This window comes from Natator depressus, chromosome 7, assembly GCF_965152275.1.
Source record: "Natator depressus isolate rNatDep1 chromosome 7, rNatDep2.hap1, whole genome shotgun sequence".
Taxonomy (NCBI): Eukaryota; Metazoa; Chordata; order Testudines; family Cheloniidae; genus Natator; species Natator depressus.
Genome location: NC_134240.1, coordinates 21,689,523 through 21,707,617, shown reverse-complemented (window position 1 = coordinate 21,707,617; position 18,095 = coordinate 21,689,523). Strand labels below are relative to the sequence as shown.

General features: G+C 46.9%; 1 protein-coding gene across 1 annotated transcript in view; it reads left to right on the top strand.

Annotated features, from left to right (window-relative positions):
• PLXNA1 (plexin A1) overlaps window positions 1-17,329 on the top strand; it is a 516,682-nt gene extending 499,353 nt beyond the window's left edge. Inside the window, exon 14 of the mRNA XM_074957636.1 lies at window positions 17,263-17,329. Coding sequence (XP_074813737.1) covers window positions 17,263-17,314 — 52 coding nt within the window. The 3' untranslated portion in view covers window positions 17,315-17,329. The remainder of the gene's footprint in view (window positions 1-17,262) is intronic.
• The last annotated feature ends 766 nt before the right edge of the window (window positions 17,330-18,095 follow it).

The window sequence follows — 18,095 nt, the reverse complement described above, 5'->3', positions numbered from 1 at the left end:
GATAGGGAAACTGAGGCACAGAGGGGTGAAGTAACATGACCAAGGTAACACAGTGAGTGGTAGAGGTGGGCATAGAACTGGATCTCTTCAATCCCAGACATGGAATCAACCTCAAGTCCAGCCTTCTATTTATCCCATTTGCTCTACTGATATTGTTTTATTGTCTCTTTTGTGTGTCTGTGCATCCTGGGTGCATCCCTGTTTTGTTTTTTTTCCCCATGAATCCCAATGCCTGGCCCCTCTTAGGAATTACAGCATATGAATGACTCATGCGTCAGTCTTGTGCCAGTCCCTATATTGCCTTTCTGCTTGGGTTAAACTGGTTCAGCCTATTTTAAATCTGTGTGTACGTGTAATGTGGCTTTCAAGCCTACCCATGGATGGTTTAGTGTTAAGTTAATTAACAAAAAAGGAATATGGGGAAGGGAGAAACAATATTAGCAGAGTAATTGTCCTAGTGGCACTGTAGTTAAGGTGGTGCCAGATGGTCCCATTATGAAGTAGGCCCCTATGAAGATGAGAAGGGCTAAACAAGGATTTGTTCTACTCTTGAGTGCCTAATGATTGAGTCATCAAGGAGGCCTTTCATTTGCTCTCTAAAGGGCAGCTTCTGTCTTTATTGGAGTCCTCTAGATTAACGGTGTGAAGCAGCCTCAGTGAGCAATGCAAAGCAGTGTTGCATGAGTGCAGTGGTGGATTAGCCACTGGGCCAATGGGGCCCGTGCCCAAGGGCCCTGGCCAATTGGGGGAGGCCCCAGCCAATTGGGAGGGGCGCTGTGCCCCGACCCACTCCGCCTGCCTGGCACTCCTGCTGGGAAGCGGGTTTGGGGCACCAGGGCTTTCCCCGCTCCCTGGCAGGAGCCCCGGGTGGGCGGAGGGGGCAAGCCCCACACCCCGACTCCATTTCCCCAGCAGGAACACGGGGGAGGAGGGACTGCAAGTGGAAGGGGTGTGGGGGCTCCCGCTTGTGCTGGCCCAGGGGCCCCACAAACCTCTAATCTGCCTCTGCATGAGTGTAACAGAGAGCAGCATTTGGTGTATTGTATTTTGGCGCCCAGAACTTGGGCTCATTGCTGGCTTAGAAGAACTTTCCAGCTGCATGCATTGGCTTGTTGTTTCATTAGCCAGTTAGGAATAAATAACAGACCAGATCCTGAACACCTTCCATAGCAAAACTCCAATTCAGTGGACTTTTTGCCTGAATAAAGATGGAAGGATCTGGCCCATTCATAATAGATATTTGATTATAAGGCTTATATTGTTAAACTAAAACTGGAAAAAGCTTCCCTTACAGGCAAAGGAGAAATGAATCTCCCTGTTCTCTGAAATGCCCCTTTCCAGCCCTCTTTGTTGTGCCTCTCCTTTGGATTACCACATGGTCACATTTTATCTGGCCGTGCCCCATAAGCTAGATTCCCCCTGCTCAGTGACTTGACAGATATGAATCAGAATGGGGGCCATAAACCCTTTTTCAGTTGATGAGAGAGACCCATTAATTGTGCTACAGAAGAGAAAGATGATGCCTCAAAGTTGCCTTTCCACTTAGCATTGCTCACCAGCCTTTGCAAAATACCACAAGGGAATTTATCCCAATACTAGTTTGTCGAAAGCATGTTTATCCAGTGTTTATTTCTGGGCTGACCAAAACATTTACATCTGATCCGGGATTGAATCCTCCAGAATGCCAATTTAATGACAAGAATTCTCAAGAGTGCTGTACAGAGCTGGGAGAGGCATTCAGCTCGTTATCTTCCCCCGTGGCAACATTTTTGTGCACAGTTTTGGTTGTGCTGGCATGTGCAAAAATCCATCCTTTATAATGAAATGCTAAAGCCATTTCTGGAGCAACAAGAGCTTTTGTCTACCCTACACACCTACATGCATGCATTGCTCATTGCTTCAGCACTTTGTGCTTCTCACCATGAATGTAGCCAAGCAAAACTGATCCACATGATCCAGCTGAGACTCTGTTTACCTATATTACACATCTGTATCATGCATCCTTTTGTCTATTCTTTGCTTCTTTTTCTAATGATATGTGTGCTCTATTGAACAATAATGTCCATGGAGGAATGTTATCATTACTTGTGATAACATCCTAGATTGTTAAAAATCCACTCCCCATTCACTGTGTTGTTTATTTTCAGCTTTCATTTCACTGAGCTTAAAGAATGAAACTGAGACTGGTCCATTTCACTTTTGTTTATAGTAAGTTTCATTTTTTGCATTCTTAGTCTTTTGGGGGTTAAAAAAGAGCGTGGAATAATTTTAATCCAGCCCTTCCTCCCGTGAAGTGGTCTTTTTTTCCTTTGATGATTCTTTTAAATCTGTTGACTACAGCTCGGTTCAAGTTAGATTTTGTAAAGCCCCACTTCAAAAAAAAAAAAAAAAAAAAAAAAGCAAGGCCACACTAAATTAACAGTCCTTCACCACTTAGGGCTAGTTTACACTGGAAGCGCTACAGCGGTGCAGCTGCACCGATGCAGCTGTGCGGCTGTAACGCATCTGGTGAAGATGCTCTATGCTGACGGGAGAGAGCTCTCCCAGTGGCATAATAAAACCACCTCTGCTAGAGGCGGTATCTCCTGCCGGCATAGCGCTGTCCACCCCGGCGCTTAGGTTGCTGTAATTTACGTCACTCGGGGGGTGGCTTATTCACACCCCTGAGCAACATAAGTTACAGCAACATAAGGGGTAGTGTGTACAAGCCCGTAGGTCCTGATTTAGCAAAGCACTTACGGACCGCCTTAATTCTGAACATGCAACAATAGAACTACTCTCATGCTTAGAGTTAAGCATGTGGCTAAGTGCTTTTCTGTATCGGGTCCTTAATCTGTGCCCTGAGAAAATTCACAAACTACCGTGCTTATGTATTTAATGGTACATATAGTTGCCCGCTTTAGTTAATAGAATCTAATCCATGAGTTAAAACTGCTTGAGTTTTTATGGGCCAGTATATCAATGGAAACGTTGATGGAAGTAGAGTTTGGGGATAACCTTGGTACTCCATTTCCTACCTGACATTTATCATACCAGTAAAGCATCAGACAGCCTGGCACAGTTTGGTTTCACCGTTAGGCTTTACAACAGAGACTCCGTGCTGGAATAGCAAGAGTTCTGCAGGTCAAACTGAAGCACATGGGCTGTATTTTATGAGCTGGAAGACTGGAGTAGGAATGGTCCAGGATGTAGGTTAGGGTTGATGTGCATTCACAGAGCTGTGGGTGCAGCCTAGGGCTGGAATAGCAGACGGTACTGCAGGACAAGATGGAGGTGCACTGGCAGAGCCACGTGGTACTGTAAGCTTGCGTGTTACCTGCCTCCTGTATATCTTGCTCTACTCCTTTTCAGTCCTTCATTTTCATGAGCATCAGTTTCACCCCCATATATAACAAGCAAATGAAATGCGCGTCAGTGGGTACTTTTGTCCAGGGCCATTTAGGTACTAAAGACAAGAGCAGAAGAATAATCTTTAGAGACAATAAAGAGTGGAGATCTTCATAATTGCTCAAGTTGCATTTATGTGGTCTCTGATGTGCTACTTAACTGCCTTACTTAATCAAGGTGAGCGGGTGTTTCCCCCTCTCTCTTTATACATCTGGAAAGAAAATAATCTTTCCCTTGCTTTAGCTTTTGCTGAGCCTGAACTGCATCTCTTTCACACACTGGATGAAGCGTGATCACAGCTAAGTGACGCCCATTAGACCCTATAAAATTAGGATTAGCCGGGATGGCTTCCTGGTTTAGATCAATTTAAGTCACTGGCTGGTGGAAAGGAGTGAGATTCTTTTCTCCACTAACTGGGGAGTGTTTTCCTGTGACAGTATGGGTTGTGAATATTTTTTTGTCCTTAAAGGAATTGATTCTGCGTTCTGTCTGCATCCTCCATTGTACACCCTGCCTTATGAAACCCAGCATGCTTTTTTAAAAAATTGGGATCTTTGAGTTGCTATTGATATCTTTCAGGCGTAAAGAGGGTACGCGGGGCACTTCAAGCAGTTCTATGGCAGAAATGTCTCCATGTCGTAACTAATGGCAGGGTTATTGCCACAAGCAGCAGGAGTGGAGCAAGGCAGGGATCCATGCTGTAGAGCGGTGGTGGGCCCCCTCCATGCCTAAGTATGGATCCGTGGGGAGTAGGGCACTGGCAGAAAGTGCTAAGCTTGGCACTCAGGGCTGGGAAGGAGGTAGCACTGGCAGGGTAGGGAGCCAAGAATATCACAAGCACTTCAAGAGAGAGAGTGTCCCTTTAGTTTGCTGTGTGCCATTTGGCAGCGATGGACCTGGGCCCTGTTTAGGCTTATATAAACATAACTTAAACCAGAACCTCAAATCTGAACTGCCTTCCCCGTGAAGTTCAGGTTCTGAGCTCACCCTGGTTTGATCCAATGCCAGATTGGGTTTATTTTCCAGACGTGGTTCAGATGCGCTGCTAAAATGGCAGGAATCTCTCATGAAGAGTTCACGAGATGTCAGGGCCACAGAAATCAAACCCTGATCCCGTTATGGCCTTGAACTCAAATTTCCAACTGCAGCCTAGACTTTTAACGTGCAGGGGGAGTGGGGGCAACTAAGATGACAGTAACTCTTGGTTCACCCTGGGTCTGGCAGCACTTCCTATCGCATGCATAACAATGACCAATGGGGGAGGGAAGGGCAAAAGCGATCCAGTAACTCAGTGATCCTGGGTCAAAAGTGTTGAGTGAAGGTTGATTCTTATTTTGTGCAAACATCTCACCCATCCCTAATGGTAGCCATTTGCAATGGGTGGAAATAGCCTGGCAATGCAGGAGAATGAGGATAGGCTCTCAATGCAGTGGTGTCTTTTTAATTCAGATTTAATGGACTAGTAATTGTATATCGATTAAATACCAATATATGATTAAAAAGATATTAATTGAGCTTTCCCAGCCAGGCCATGACTTCTGCATACCCATTATGGGGTGGTTAAACCTCACTAAATGTGTTTGCAATAACCACTATCTATTTCATTATTAAGCAATAACTCTCTTTATTGAGTCTAAAGTGAATCCTTATTTGAGACACTTCATTTAGAGCCTTACTGGGAAACCCAACGCAGAGGGTGTAAACTAGCTCTTGCTTTATGACTTGCAAGGTGATATGCTATATATAGTCTCTCGATATACAAGGTGATATGCTATAAATAGTCTCTCTATATACACGTATAATTTTAGTGAATTTAGCCTGAGGGCCCAGTAGCCACTGCCCAGATGCACACTCCATTACCCTGCAGTCCCCAATGTCACTGCCAAGACACAGCCCTAAATTCCCTATTACACTGAAATCACCAGAGCTGCTGCCCAGTGCCCACCCTCCTCAGCACAACACACACTCTCTCATGTAAATGCACCCAAAGCATTATTTTCTTTTTAGCTGCTCCTGTGCACTGGGCAGACAGCCCTCTGGCTCCACGGCATGACTCCAAAGGGCTTTTCTTCTGCAAGATCAGAGCCCAAAACTTTTGCATGAATGTTTCAAAACACCTGCAAGCCAGGTACGGTAGCCTGGGTCTCCAGCAGCCTCATATCAACATGCTAGGACTCAGCAGTGCTGGTGGATGTACTGAAATGCTTCCAGGTGGCTTGGAGGTCTCAGGACCCACACAACGATGCCAATCATCCCCATCCAGCAGGCAATGGTTGTTGGGTAAAACCTGAACCGGATTATTTGCAAAGCAGTCTCCACTTTGATTCCTGGTCAGTGATATCAGCAAGATCCTTTTAGGAGCTTAAAGGTGTGCAGTGTGATTAATTATTTTATTATCTCAAAATGTCATCACGATTCTTTCTGGACAAGAACAAGTGGAAGTGTTTATAAGTTACCATTAGCAAAGTCTGTTGCTGTCACTGCCCCAGTCACTATGCGCCATGGCTGGCAAGACGCAAAATGGGGCCATCATCTCTATAAGCACATGGTGACATGGATTGGGTATAACCACAGCCTTTCATTCAGGATAAATGTGTGGCAGTAGTACCCAAATCGCAGACACATGAAAAACTGGAGTAAAAGCCGAACCATGTGGTCCAATGGGTTTCAAATGGAGGAGCTAGGGCTTGGACCTGTGTGTGTGTGTGTGTGTGTGTGTGTGTGTGTGTGTGTGTGTGGAGGGGGGGGCACGGAGAGGGTATAGAACAGCTTCCAGATGAGGAAAGATTAAAAAGACTGGGACTTTTCAGCTTGGAAAAGAGATGACTAAGGGGGGATATAATAGAGGTCTATAAACTCATGACTGGCGTGGAGAACATGAATAAGGAAGTGTTATTTACTCCTTTAAACAGCACAAGAACTAGGGGTCACCCAATGAAGTAAATAGGCAGCAGGTTTAAAACAAACAAAAGGAAGTATTTCTTCATACAATGCACAGTCAACTTGTGGAACTCTTTGCCAGAGGATGTTGTGAAGGCCAAGATTATAATGAGGTTCAAAAAAGAACTAGATAAGTTCATGGAGGATAGGTCCATCAATAGCTATTAGCCAAGATGGTCAGGGATGCAAAACCATGCTGTGGGTGTCTCTAGCCTCTGTTTGCCAGAAGATAGGAATGGGCGACAGGGGATGGATCACTTGCCGATTGCTTAGTTTGTTCATTCCATCTGAAACACCTGGCATTGGCCACTGTTGGAAGACAGGACACTGGGCTAGATGGACCATTGGTCTGACCCAGTATGGCCATTCTTATGAGAGACAGAAGCAATCAGAAAGCCAAACAGACAATACAGAGGCACTGGTGATGTGGCCCTGAGAGAAAGCAAAGAGAGAGAGAGAATTTTGGGCACAGAGTGCTTGCTGGAAAGGCAGGTTTGGAAAAGCAAGGAGAGGAACTGTCTCCTGCTGTGTTCTGGGAAGCAGGACTTGATGTACAATCTGTGTGAATAAACAGGGTTACATCAAAGAAAATACCTGGCTCTCGCCTCAATTTCTCTTCCTAGTGGAAACAATATGCAGGGCTGTAAGCTTTGGCTATCCACTCAGGTCAAAGGAGGCTAACACTAACACTAATATGGATAAATATGAGCTGTAGATCTCAAAGTGCTTTTCAAAGGTGGGTGTTCATTGATGTCCCAGGTGGGAAAAATGATCACAGAACTGCTGAGTGACTTTTGTAAGGCCACTTTGTGAGTCAGTGGTGGAGGTGGAATTACAGCCTAGCACTGCTAATTCCTACCTTACCATGTCACTCCTGCAATATGAGAATTAAGTCCATTCAGGTTAGTGTCTGGCCCTCCGATTTCAATAGTGCTCCTTTGCCAACAGTGTCCAGCCAGACTTGTTTAGAATTTACAATGAAAGCGGGCTGAAGGGCTCATGAGATAATGGGTTATTTTGAGAGATTTCCACCATTTGGGCACTGGTCACGGTTGGGAGTGATCAAAAGGCCTTGCCATCTGGTGAATGTCCAACACTCCACATGAAACAATGCGGCATAGAGACGTCACAAAAACCACTAAGAGGCTCCTCATTCCCCTTCACTGGCAGTCTCAGCAGAATGGCCAAGAACTGAATGAGCGACGGAGACTGAGCTCCCCTGTTCCCCAGAGACACATTCGTGGAGCAGCATGGGGGAAGCTTGCCGTGACGTTGCTGTTGCTCCTCTTCTGTAGAGAAGTAGAAGAAGTTGGTCTTCCAGCCTGTCAAGGCAGCATCTCTTACCAGCAAAAAATTACTTTCAATACAAAATGTGCAAAGAAATGTGGTGGGGAAGATTGTCTCCCTCTGCCCCCTTCCTCTGGGGAAACATACTGAAAGGACCACTGCTACCATGCTGACCAATGTCCTCTCATTGTTTCCTTGTCCTCCTGCTTGGGTCTGTTGGAATCCACCTGTCGTCTCTTGTCTTATAGCTAGATTGTAAGTGTTTTGGAGGCAGGCCCCATCTGTTTGTTCTGGGTTTGTAAAGTACATAGCACAATGCAGTCCAGGTCTGTGACTAGGGCCCCAGGGTGCTATGGTCATACCAATAATAATGATAATAATTAATAATGAGGCAGAGAGATGGGCACAACACCTCATTCAAACCTGATAGAACTGGGGACGTTCAGATAGAAATTGGGATCTGCACTAAACAACTTGGGCCCATCTCCACTATAGAGCCGAGAAAATTGCCTAAAGGCCATAGCTATATCTCAGAGAGGAGAGAGCAAAATCTCTAATCTTGGCAGTTCTGGGGCTGATGCCACCACGTTGAGGCCTCCTCTCCAGATCCTTTTGAATCTAGTAGCCAGCAGGGGCTCAGGACTGGTTACAGTTTCCCATGGGATATCCAAAAAGTGCTGTTCCTACAAGCATCTTGCCAATGAATTATTTATGGACAACAGAAGGATAGCCATGCTTGCCAATGTATTAGGTTTATAACTAGTTGTGCTAATCCTCTGGTGTGTGCACACCCCTTTTCCCCTTTGTCACCATTTCCACGCCAGGCAGGGAAGAGCCCCTCACCTGACTTCCAAATATAAACATAATAGTTGGTGATTGGCTGAAAAAGCAGAGGCAAAAGATTGTCTCTAAGGGTTTGGATCTATCAATAACTGACTCAAACTGTCACCCAAGCAAGAACTGGAACTAACGGCCAAATGTAATTTAAGTGTGAAGAAGTTAGATTGATTTGTCCGTTGCACAGTGTCTGGGGGTGTTGTACATCCTGGTTTTGTCTGGAAGTAGATGGATTTTGAGGTTCTTATTTGGTCCCCATTATTCAGGAATCTGAGGAGCTCCATAAGGTTGGAGGGATTTGGACCCCTACCTTCACAGAGGTATCCATGCAGGCAGTTGCCATGCAATCTCTCTCTGGCAAGGGATGTTGCTCCAATTACAAAAGAACTCTGAAATAATCTTTGTTTATTAAGAGTTCATCTGCTCCTGCTCTCCGTGCTGATATTGCAAGTGTGTGCCTCAAGTCCTCAAAGGACCACAAAGCTGTGCGACTTCCTCATATGACATGGTGGAGAGGACGGCTAGGCCATCACTAAGGATTCTGCTCTGAGGTGGGGAGTAAGCAGCAGGAACAAAGGTCCTTTCTTCATGCAAATGATCCTAGCATTAGAGAATGGGAGATGATTAAAAGCAAAAAAAATCTCTGACACTGACACAGAATTGTCTCTAAACAGAATGTTTTTCAAAGTTTTCTGGGCAGCCTTGGCAGTTCTGATTGCAGCATCGAGAGCCCTGTTTAAACTGCTCAGTAAATTGGATAGTTTAAATAATATATGGACTATCTTTCTGGGGTGGTATGAACCAGTCTGAGCTGTATCGACTTGTTCAGACTTTGACGTACTTCAGCTCCTTTACTGCCATTAGGGTTTTTCTCTTGAGGCGTGATAATCTCATGTACAATTTCTGGATCCTGCATTGGAAAACTTCCGCGCAAAGCTGCACAGACCATTATGCATTTCACAGGGGATTTTGCAGCTCTGGAATTTCCATCCTCTTTTGGTTAGTTTCGTAGATGGAATCTTTGCTGAAGGTAAAAGAATTTAAAAAATACAAAGCTCCTAACGCTTATGCTTCAGGGTTTCAGATGACCATTGGCAAGTATCAGGAAGAGATTCCTCCTCCCCAATATTTTTTGGGGGTTATCTCCTTCCTCTGATGCATCAGGGATGGCCATGGAGGGAGATGGTACATTGGATGTAGAGGGCCAGGGCTCTGAGGTGGCACTGAGCATTCTGTCTCACGGGTGCTTGGCTGGCTGGTTCTTGCTCATGTGCTCAGGGTCTAACAGATTGCCATACATGGCAGTGTGAGTGTGGGTCACTTGCCAGGATTATCTGGGTATATCTCACCTAATCATTTCTCTGCCATTGCAGAGGCCTTGAGCACTGGTGCACCTTGGTCCCTCCTATTCTCAGCCTGTGGCACATAATAGTGTAGTCTCCTGTGGGTCTCATTTACTTGGGCCTCATTTCCATTGGTGAGTTTAGTGTGTGTGGGGTGCTGGGTGGTGTTGCTGGTCTGTGATACACAGGAGGTCAGAGTGGATGACCTAGTGGTCCTGTCTGGCCTTAAACTCTGTGAAAGACAACTGGAGGAGGTGGTGGAAGAGAGGAGATTTCCCCCATCTTTCCACTAAAAGGACACAATCAGTTTCACTTTCTAAATCCAGGCCCAGATTTTCCCCTGCATTCAGGCTGTTTTTTGCTATTCGCATTATGGTGTTATCTAGAGTCCAAGTGAGACTAGTGCCTCATTGTACCAGGTGCAGTATTGTAAAAATTAATCCTTGCCCCATAGTGCTATGATCTAAACAGATAAGATCGAGGCAGGATGGGAGAGAGGAAATATCGTTATCTTAGTACTACAGATGGGGAACTAAGGCATAGAAATATTAAGTGACTTGCCCAAGGTCACACAGGAAGTCTCTGGAAGAGACAAATACTGACCCAAGATCTCCTGAGTTCCTGCCACTGCTTTTATCCTTTCTCTCCAGCAGTGCAATTTGGGCCTGAAGCCAGCATAACCAGCCATGAAAACATCACCCAACGGTAAGCTGAACATAGCGTTTCTGATGCCATCCCTGCCCCATGGCCAATGTCGGAGGCATGACCGATGAAAAGGACGTGTGGCTGGGGTGTCCAAGAGCCCTTGATCTGTGGTTACTGTAACAGCCCCTTGGGCCCACTGCAGCTGCTGCAAATTAGATGCTGGGGCACTGGCCTGTGCACAATGCTTCCAGGATCCTGCAAAAAATGTCTTAAAGCCACCTTACGCCCCTTGCAGAGTGTGTTCTAAAGCCGCAGCCAAGGATTGGGGCCCACACCATTATCACAATTCTCATTTCTTCTATTTCGTGCTGATCCATTTTGCCTGCTGGGAATTCACTGTTTGTCTGAGACATCATTTTCACTTTTGTGGATTACAAATAAATCAATACAACATATTTAAATAGCAACAAGAAAGGATATTCAATTGCTCTTTGCATTTTGAAGTGTGTAGTACAAAGCTGCAGGAATCGGGGCAGTCAGGTGATTCTGCGCCTAACAATATGTAAGTTAAGTGAGTCTCTCTGCGTTATTTTGGCAAACTGCCACAGAAGGAAAAGGTCCTCCCCTCTCCAATGCAATTTCCTTTCTTGAAAGGTTTGGACAATTACTGCATTTTACCTTTTCCGCCACAGTGTGGAAACTTTCTTCTTTTTAACAGCTTGTCTATGAGCATTTCAGCTTAATAAGAAAGGATTGATGTTTGCACTTTATGCAGCGGTTGTGTGCGGAGACATTTCCACTTGTAGCGCTAAGAAGATGATTGAAAAAAAAAATACAAAAGACATGGAAAAAAAAATCTTTCCAAGCAGAGGGAAGCTGGCAAATGCTGGTGGTGTGTACCTTAAAAACAAAACAAAACAAAAAAATCCCCCCAAACAACACTCCACAGCACATACAACTGTTTCCCTGCGGAGAGGATAAGAGAGAGAACAATTCTCCTGGGACAGATTCTAGGCAAGTCACTTAATGCACTACTGAAAGGGACTCAAATACTACGAGGGTGGGATAAGAACCTACAGAGAACAGAATAAATAGAAGAATGGGATCTGAAGCCATGAGGATGCTGCCACCACCACTGTCTTCCTCGTTACTGCAGCTGGTACAGTGTGGGGAGCTGTGCAACAAGGGAATAGCTTCTGGAGAATGGCCTAGGGCCAGAGGTCCTTTATATGAATACGCCCAATACCTGAATGCAAAAGAGCCAACAAAAGGAAATATCTGATATGTTTTGGATTTTCCGTCCTGGCAATGGCAGATCCATGCTATGAACCAACTCCCATATTGGAACAAGGGCACCACTCTCGGGACAATATGCCTCCGGCTAACACCAAGGAATGTCCACCAGTGATGGAAGTGAAGAAAGTCAAGGGTCAGAGACCCCACTACCGCTCTCCATTGTATGTTCTTAAGCAGGAAAAGTCTGTCCCATGTCTCAACAACCCTTCCAATGGGAAATGACTGCCTAGGAAGGAGTACTGTGGAAAGGGATCTGGGGGTCATAGTGGATCACAAGTTAAATATTAGTCAACAGTGTAAGGCTGTTGCAAAAAAAAGAATCATTCTGGGATGTATTAGAAGGAGAGTTGTAAGCAAGACACGAGAAGTAATTTTTCCGCTCTGCTCCTCACTGATTAGGCCTCAACTGGAGTATTGTGTCCGGTTCTGGGCGCCACATTTCAGGAAAGATGTGGACAAATCGGAGAAAGTCCAGAGAAGAGCAACAAAAATGATTAAAGGGCTAGAAAACATGACTATCAGGGAAGATTGAAAACACTGGGTTTGTTTAGTCTGGAGAAGAGAAGACTGAGGGGACATGATAACAGTTTTCAAGTACATAAAAGGTTGTTACACGGAGGAGGGAGAAAAATTGTTCTTCTTAACCTCTGAGGATAGGACAAGAAGCAATGGGCTTAAATTGCAGCAAGGGAGGTTTAGGTTGGACATTAGGAAAAACTTCCTAACTGTCAGGGTGGTGAAGCACTGGAATAAATTGCCTAGGGAGGTTGTGGAATCTCCATCATTGGGGATTTTTAAGAGTAGGTTGGACAAACACCTGTCAGGGATGGTCTAGATCAGAGGTGGGCAAACTATGGCCCGCGGGCCACATCTGGGCTGCGGGACCCTCCTGCCCAGCCCCTGAGCTCCTGGCCCTGGAGGCTCGCCCTCGGCCCTCCCCTCCCCCGCTGCCACAGCTCACTGCACTGCCAGCGCCATGCTCTGGGTGGGGGCGGGGGCTGTGAGCACCTGGGGCAGCGCAGCTGCAGAGCACGGCCTGACCCGGTCTCTGTGCTGTGCGGTGCGTGGCTGGCTCCAGCCGGGCGGCGCGGCTATAGCACTGCCAGCCACCGGCGCTCCAGGCACCGTGGTAAGGGTTCAGCGAGCGGTGGGGACGGTGGGGGGAGTGGATAGAAGGCAGGGGAGTTCGGGGTGGTGGTCAGGGGGCGGGGAACAGGAGGGTTGAATGGGGACAGGCGTCCTGGGGGGCAGTCAGGAACAGGGGGGTTGGATGGGGCGGCGGGGGGCAGTCAGTGGCAGGGGTTCCGGGGGCAGTCGGGGGACAGGGAGAAGGGGTGGTTGGATGGGGCATGGGTCCCGGGGGGGGCAGTCAGGAATGAGAGGAGGGGTTGGATGGGGCAGCAGGGGGCAGTCGGGGGGGGGTTCTGGGTCTGGTCAGGGGACAGGGAGCGGGGGGGTGGATGGGGCAGGGGTCCCAGGGGGGCCATCAGGGAACGGGGGGGGGGGTTGGATGGGGCAGGAGTCCCAGGGGGCATCAGGGGGCAAGAAGCGGTGGGGGGCAGATAGCGGGTGGGAGCCGTGCCACATCTCGCTGTCTGGGGAGGCATAGCCTCCCCTAACCTGCCCTCCATACAATTTCCAAAACCTGATGCGGCCCTCAGGACAAAAAGGTTGCCCGCCCCTGGTCTAGATTATACTTAGTCCTGCCTTGAGTGCAGGGGACTGGACTAGACGACCTCTCGAGGTCCCTTCCAGTTCTGTGATTCGCTTCCTTCCATCTTATTTGTTATGTACCAAGAGCATGCTCAGGGCTGTGGAAAGCACAGAGGAATACATGGCCTCTGCTCTCGAGAACTTAGAGTCGATGGGCTTAGTCCTGCTTCCACTGAAGTCAGAAGCAAGCCCACTGATTTCAGTGGGAGCTGCATCAGGCTGGGCAGGCAAAACAATAGACACTGGTTGATTAGCATGCTCAGAAGGAGGTTGTGACGGGTTACCCCCACCCCTTCAGGGTGCCACCTGGGACTGGGGTACCACTGAGCCCACCTGACCCACCAGCCTGGGCTCCCTTTACTCTTTATTGCTTAATATACTAAAGAAACTGGTTCTAAGTAGCACATTCTCACCCAAAATGTTGTTTTAGGCAGATTGTAGAGATTCTTGGAAACTCCAGATATTCCTTTCACAGGCCAGACAACCCTCTAGCCTGGTCTCAGCCCTTCTTTTGTCCAGTCCTTTTGTTCTCAGGTGTTTCCAGCAGTCCTCTTTCTTGGGCAGGGAGTCAGTGAAGAATGAACCACGATGATGTTACTCCCCTGCCTTAAATAGTTTTTGCATGTGGCAGGAATCCTTTGTCTCCCAGTTTGATTCCCGCGCCCGGTCAGTGGAAAAACTCTAGTTTTAGCATGGAGTCTAGTACCAGGTGACTTGGTCACATGTCCCTGCAGCCATAAATCAGAGGCTGTTTGCAGTGTCCCCAGGAAGGCTTCCTGGTGGGAGATTAGCATCTTCTAAGACCAGGGGTTCTCAAACTTCATTGCACCGCAACCCCCTTCTGACAACAAAAATTACGACATGACCCCAGGATGGGGGGACCTAAGCCTGAGCCTGCCTGAGCCCCACCCAAGGGCTTCAGCCTCAGGTGGCGGAGCTCGGGCTTTGGCCCGGGCGGCAGGTCCCAGCAAGTCTAACGGCAGTCCTGGAGACACCATTAAAACAGGGTCACGATTCACTTTGGGGTCCTGACCCACAGTTTGAGAACTGCTGTTCTAAGACCTATTGTTCTCCCTAATGGCCCTTCCCAGCAAGCCATCTAGACAGATTGCATTCTGTCTAGTGGGCCTTCCCCAGGTGTAAACACATTTGTAAAAGATGTATAGACAATATTCCTAACTTCAGACACAAAAATGATACATGCCTACAAATAGGAAAATCATATTCAGTAAATCATAACCTTTCCAGTGGTATCTCACGTGCCTTATCTTGCATAAGATACATCATCGTTATGCCATAATCAAATCATAACAATGTCTCTATGAAGAACATGGGGCATAATGCCACAAAGGTTATCTTTCTAAGAGGGCTTTCTGAGTTATATAGCTCCTCCCTCCCTACTGAGTTACACTGCAGCCTGTGTGTGTGTGTGTGTGTGTGTGTATACACACATGTGTATTTGTAACACCCCTTCCTGTTTCCCACCAACAGGCTCTGGAGGGCTGTAGCAATGCAAAGGCATTGTCATGTTTGTTGCATGGATGGTCTACACGCAAGACTGGCTTCCTGAGCCAGATTCTGCTCTCCGTTACCCTGATGTAAATCCAGAACGACTCTGTTGGCTGCCCTGGAGTCACTCTGGGTCTACACCAATGTGACTGACGTTAGGATCTGGTCCCCCTTCATTTTATTAGGTGTCAGGTAAAAGAATTTCACTGTGCCGGCATTTTATGAAAATAGAGCAAAGTGTGGCACACAGACCTTCAATCTCCCATTGGAGATAAAGCGCCTTCATTTACCAGCTCAGAAAATCAATACCTGTGATTTGATATGAGCATTTATATTCACTTAACTCCTTTCTATCACTGAGCCATAGGGGGAGATCAGGAGAGCTTCATTTAGTTCAGCAGGATTTGCAGAACAGTGGACAGCAAATTGTATTCCACCGTCTGCGAGTATTAATTCTCCTTGCCAATATTCTTTCTAAGCATCTCTCTCTTTCCTACCGTGATCAGACGAGGTTTAGCCTAGAAATGTGGCCAAATTGCAGACCACCGGCTAATAACATGGCGTTGCACCATGTAGCCCTGTCAGTATTTAGGTTCAGCCCACGACCAGCAGCCCATGAGGCAGCACTCCATCTTGATTGGAGCGGAAGGTTGCTGGGCTCAAGATGGAGGATGGGACTGTCTATCATGCTGATCACTCTGAAGTATCCAGGTGCAGAGTGCTACAAAAGTCGTGCTCTTGGCTTACACCAGTGCTGAACGTGGAGTGCTGTAACAAGCTCTGTAAGGCCACCATGTTCAAACAGCATGGGGAGTTGCCAGGGGGAATTTAGGGGTGCAGTCTATGCCCTTGGCTGTGTGGTAACACTGGCTACTGCTTAGTTCAAGCCCTCGTGTGGAGGGGAATAATCAGGATGTGGGTTGGGTGGGGGAAATAAATAATAAACAAAAAAAGTCAGCTTGTCAGTGTGTAGGAATGGAAATGAAGAGCACTGACCAGTGATGACCTTTTGTTTACATTTCCCTCTGAAAGGGAGAAATAATTGCAGTTTCTGTGTGATGCTGCCTTCAAATTACACCCTCTCTCCCTGCTCTGTTCAAGACTAGCCAGTGATGACATTAGAGTCCTGAATCAAACTAAGTGGTTTCTATGGTGTCAGGCTGAAATTATGAATCTCGGAGTCCGCCAGCTTGGAGAAGGCGCAGCAGTGGACACATAATTAAAACCGAGCGAGAGAATAGAAGCCACATTGTATCTGAATAGCAACGAAATTGCACTTCCGAGCACTGGTTTAGAAAAAAAAAAAGGGTATGCTTAGAAATGCAGTTAAATGCATAATCAGGGAATGGGAACAATGCACTATACTGGTATTTTATTGCTGGCCTCAGCTTTGCCACCTCCCTTCCCCTGCCTCCCATCCACTGCCTCGTAACAAAATGGATAGCTTGGAGAATAATCAGTCAAAAGGATAACACGATAATGCATTTGGTTCTGGGACCTCGGCTCAAGTGCTTCCTGCTATGGTCCTTTCCCATTGAGCCTGGCCACAAGCAGAGAGATGATTGAGGAGAGACACAGGAGAAAGGCTGGGGTGTTGGGAAGCAGGGCTGATTTGGTAATTTCAGCAGTCATTAGCTGAGCTCATTGTGAGTTTGATGGATCTGTGCTGCTTTGTTACAGTTAAGTGGACTGATTGTGGAACACAGAAACATTTTTAGTGACATGACGGCTAATTTAGAAATGGGGTAGGGGAAGAACATACATTATTCCATAATTAAATGTCACTCCTGAACTGGTCCTGTAACGAATTCCCTTGGGAAACCTAAGTCTGATTTCTCTGATACAAGTAAAACAAGGGGAATGTCAGGATTCGTCTATTGAGCTATAGCACAATGGGGCCCAACCTGCTTGTGGTCTTTATGCGTTATCCCAATATAAATGGTTCAGTACTAATAATGAGGTTATTTTACTAAATCCCTCCTCGCCCAGGGACCACGTGCCCCAGAATCTATAACAAAATTCAAAGGATTCCACCCACATCTGAAGCCACACATCACATCCATCATTCCTCCAGAAGAGGAGGTCTGAACAGCAACACTGCTCCATGCAAAATGAAGGATACTGCAGCTGGGATTGGAACTCACCCTGGGATCTGAGCAGGCTGAGTGCTTTCAGGCTCATGCATCATCAGCTCTGTGACTGACATGACGTTTCCTGCAATCTCCTTGAAAAACCTTATTGAATTAAGTTTAAGTATCTTTGGGGTCCATTATATTAAAAATGCAAATATTATGTATTATTGTGGAATTGTATGTAACATCTCAAGGGGGGAGAGTGTGGCCAATGTAAAACTCTGAGAAGTATTACAAGCTTCAGAAAACTATATTGAAAAATGGACCAGAGAAGAAGGAACTTTTGGGATAAACAGAGCACAGTGGGAATCTCTAGGGGAAGGTGAATGCAAATTTACCTCCTTGTAGTTATGCAAAAACCCAGCCCTTTGAAGCTACGCCCTGAGAAAAGGACCTTTGTCTGCTCATACCTGGTTAGATGAGAACAAGATCAAAGGCCCAAGCTATATAAAGGAAAGAGTGAACTCTTTATGGTTGTTCTTGTTCTGAACAAAAGCAATTATGAACTTGTAACCACAGAAAACCCTGTGTGGGATTTGAAGAACTGATTACCTACCAATGCCCTTGCTGGAGTTGAGGCTGATCTCCGGTAAGCATATTTGAATACAGGTATGTAGTGGGGTGGTTACCCCACTCTGGCCCTGAAGGGTTAAAGCAGCCCGGGAGAGGGCTGCAGCGAGGAAGGGCTGAGGCGTCGAGAAGGCTGCTGCTCGGAACAACAGCAAGCTGTGGCTGATTGGGGAACCAGCTGCGGATGCGGCCATGCCCCAATCAGGGCCCAGCTGGCCCTTATAAGAGGGCAGTGGGCCAGGAGCAAACACTTACTCTCTCTCTAGATGTGGAGAGGGATAGGCCTGGCTGCTAGGACCTAAGCAGGGTACCAAGAGTGGAGCAGGGCTGGGGGAAGGCCAGAGGAGATGGGGAGCTCCGGCCTGGAACACCCTTCTCCCCAGGCTGCAGGCCTAGAGTAAGGCCAAATAGGTACTGGGGTTGCAGGGGGCAGCCA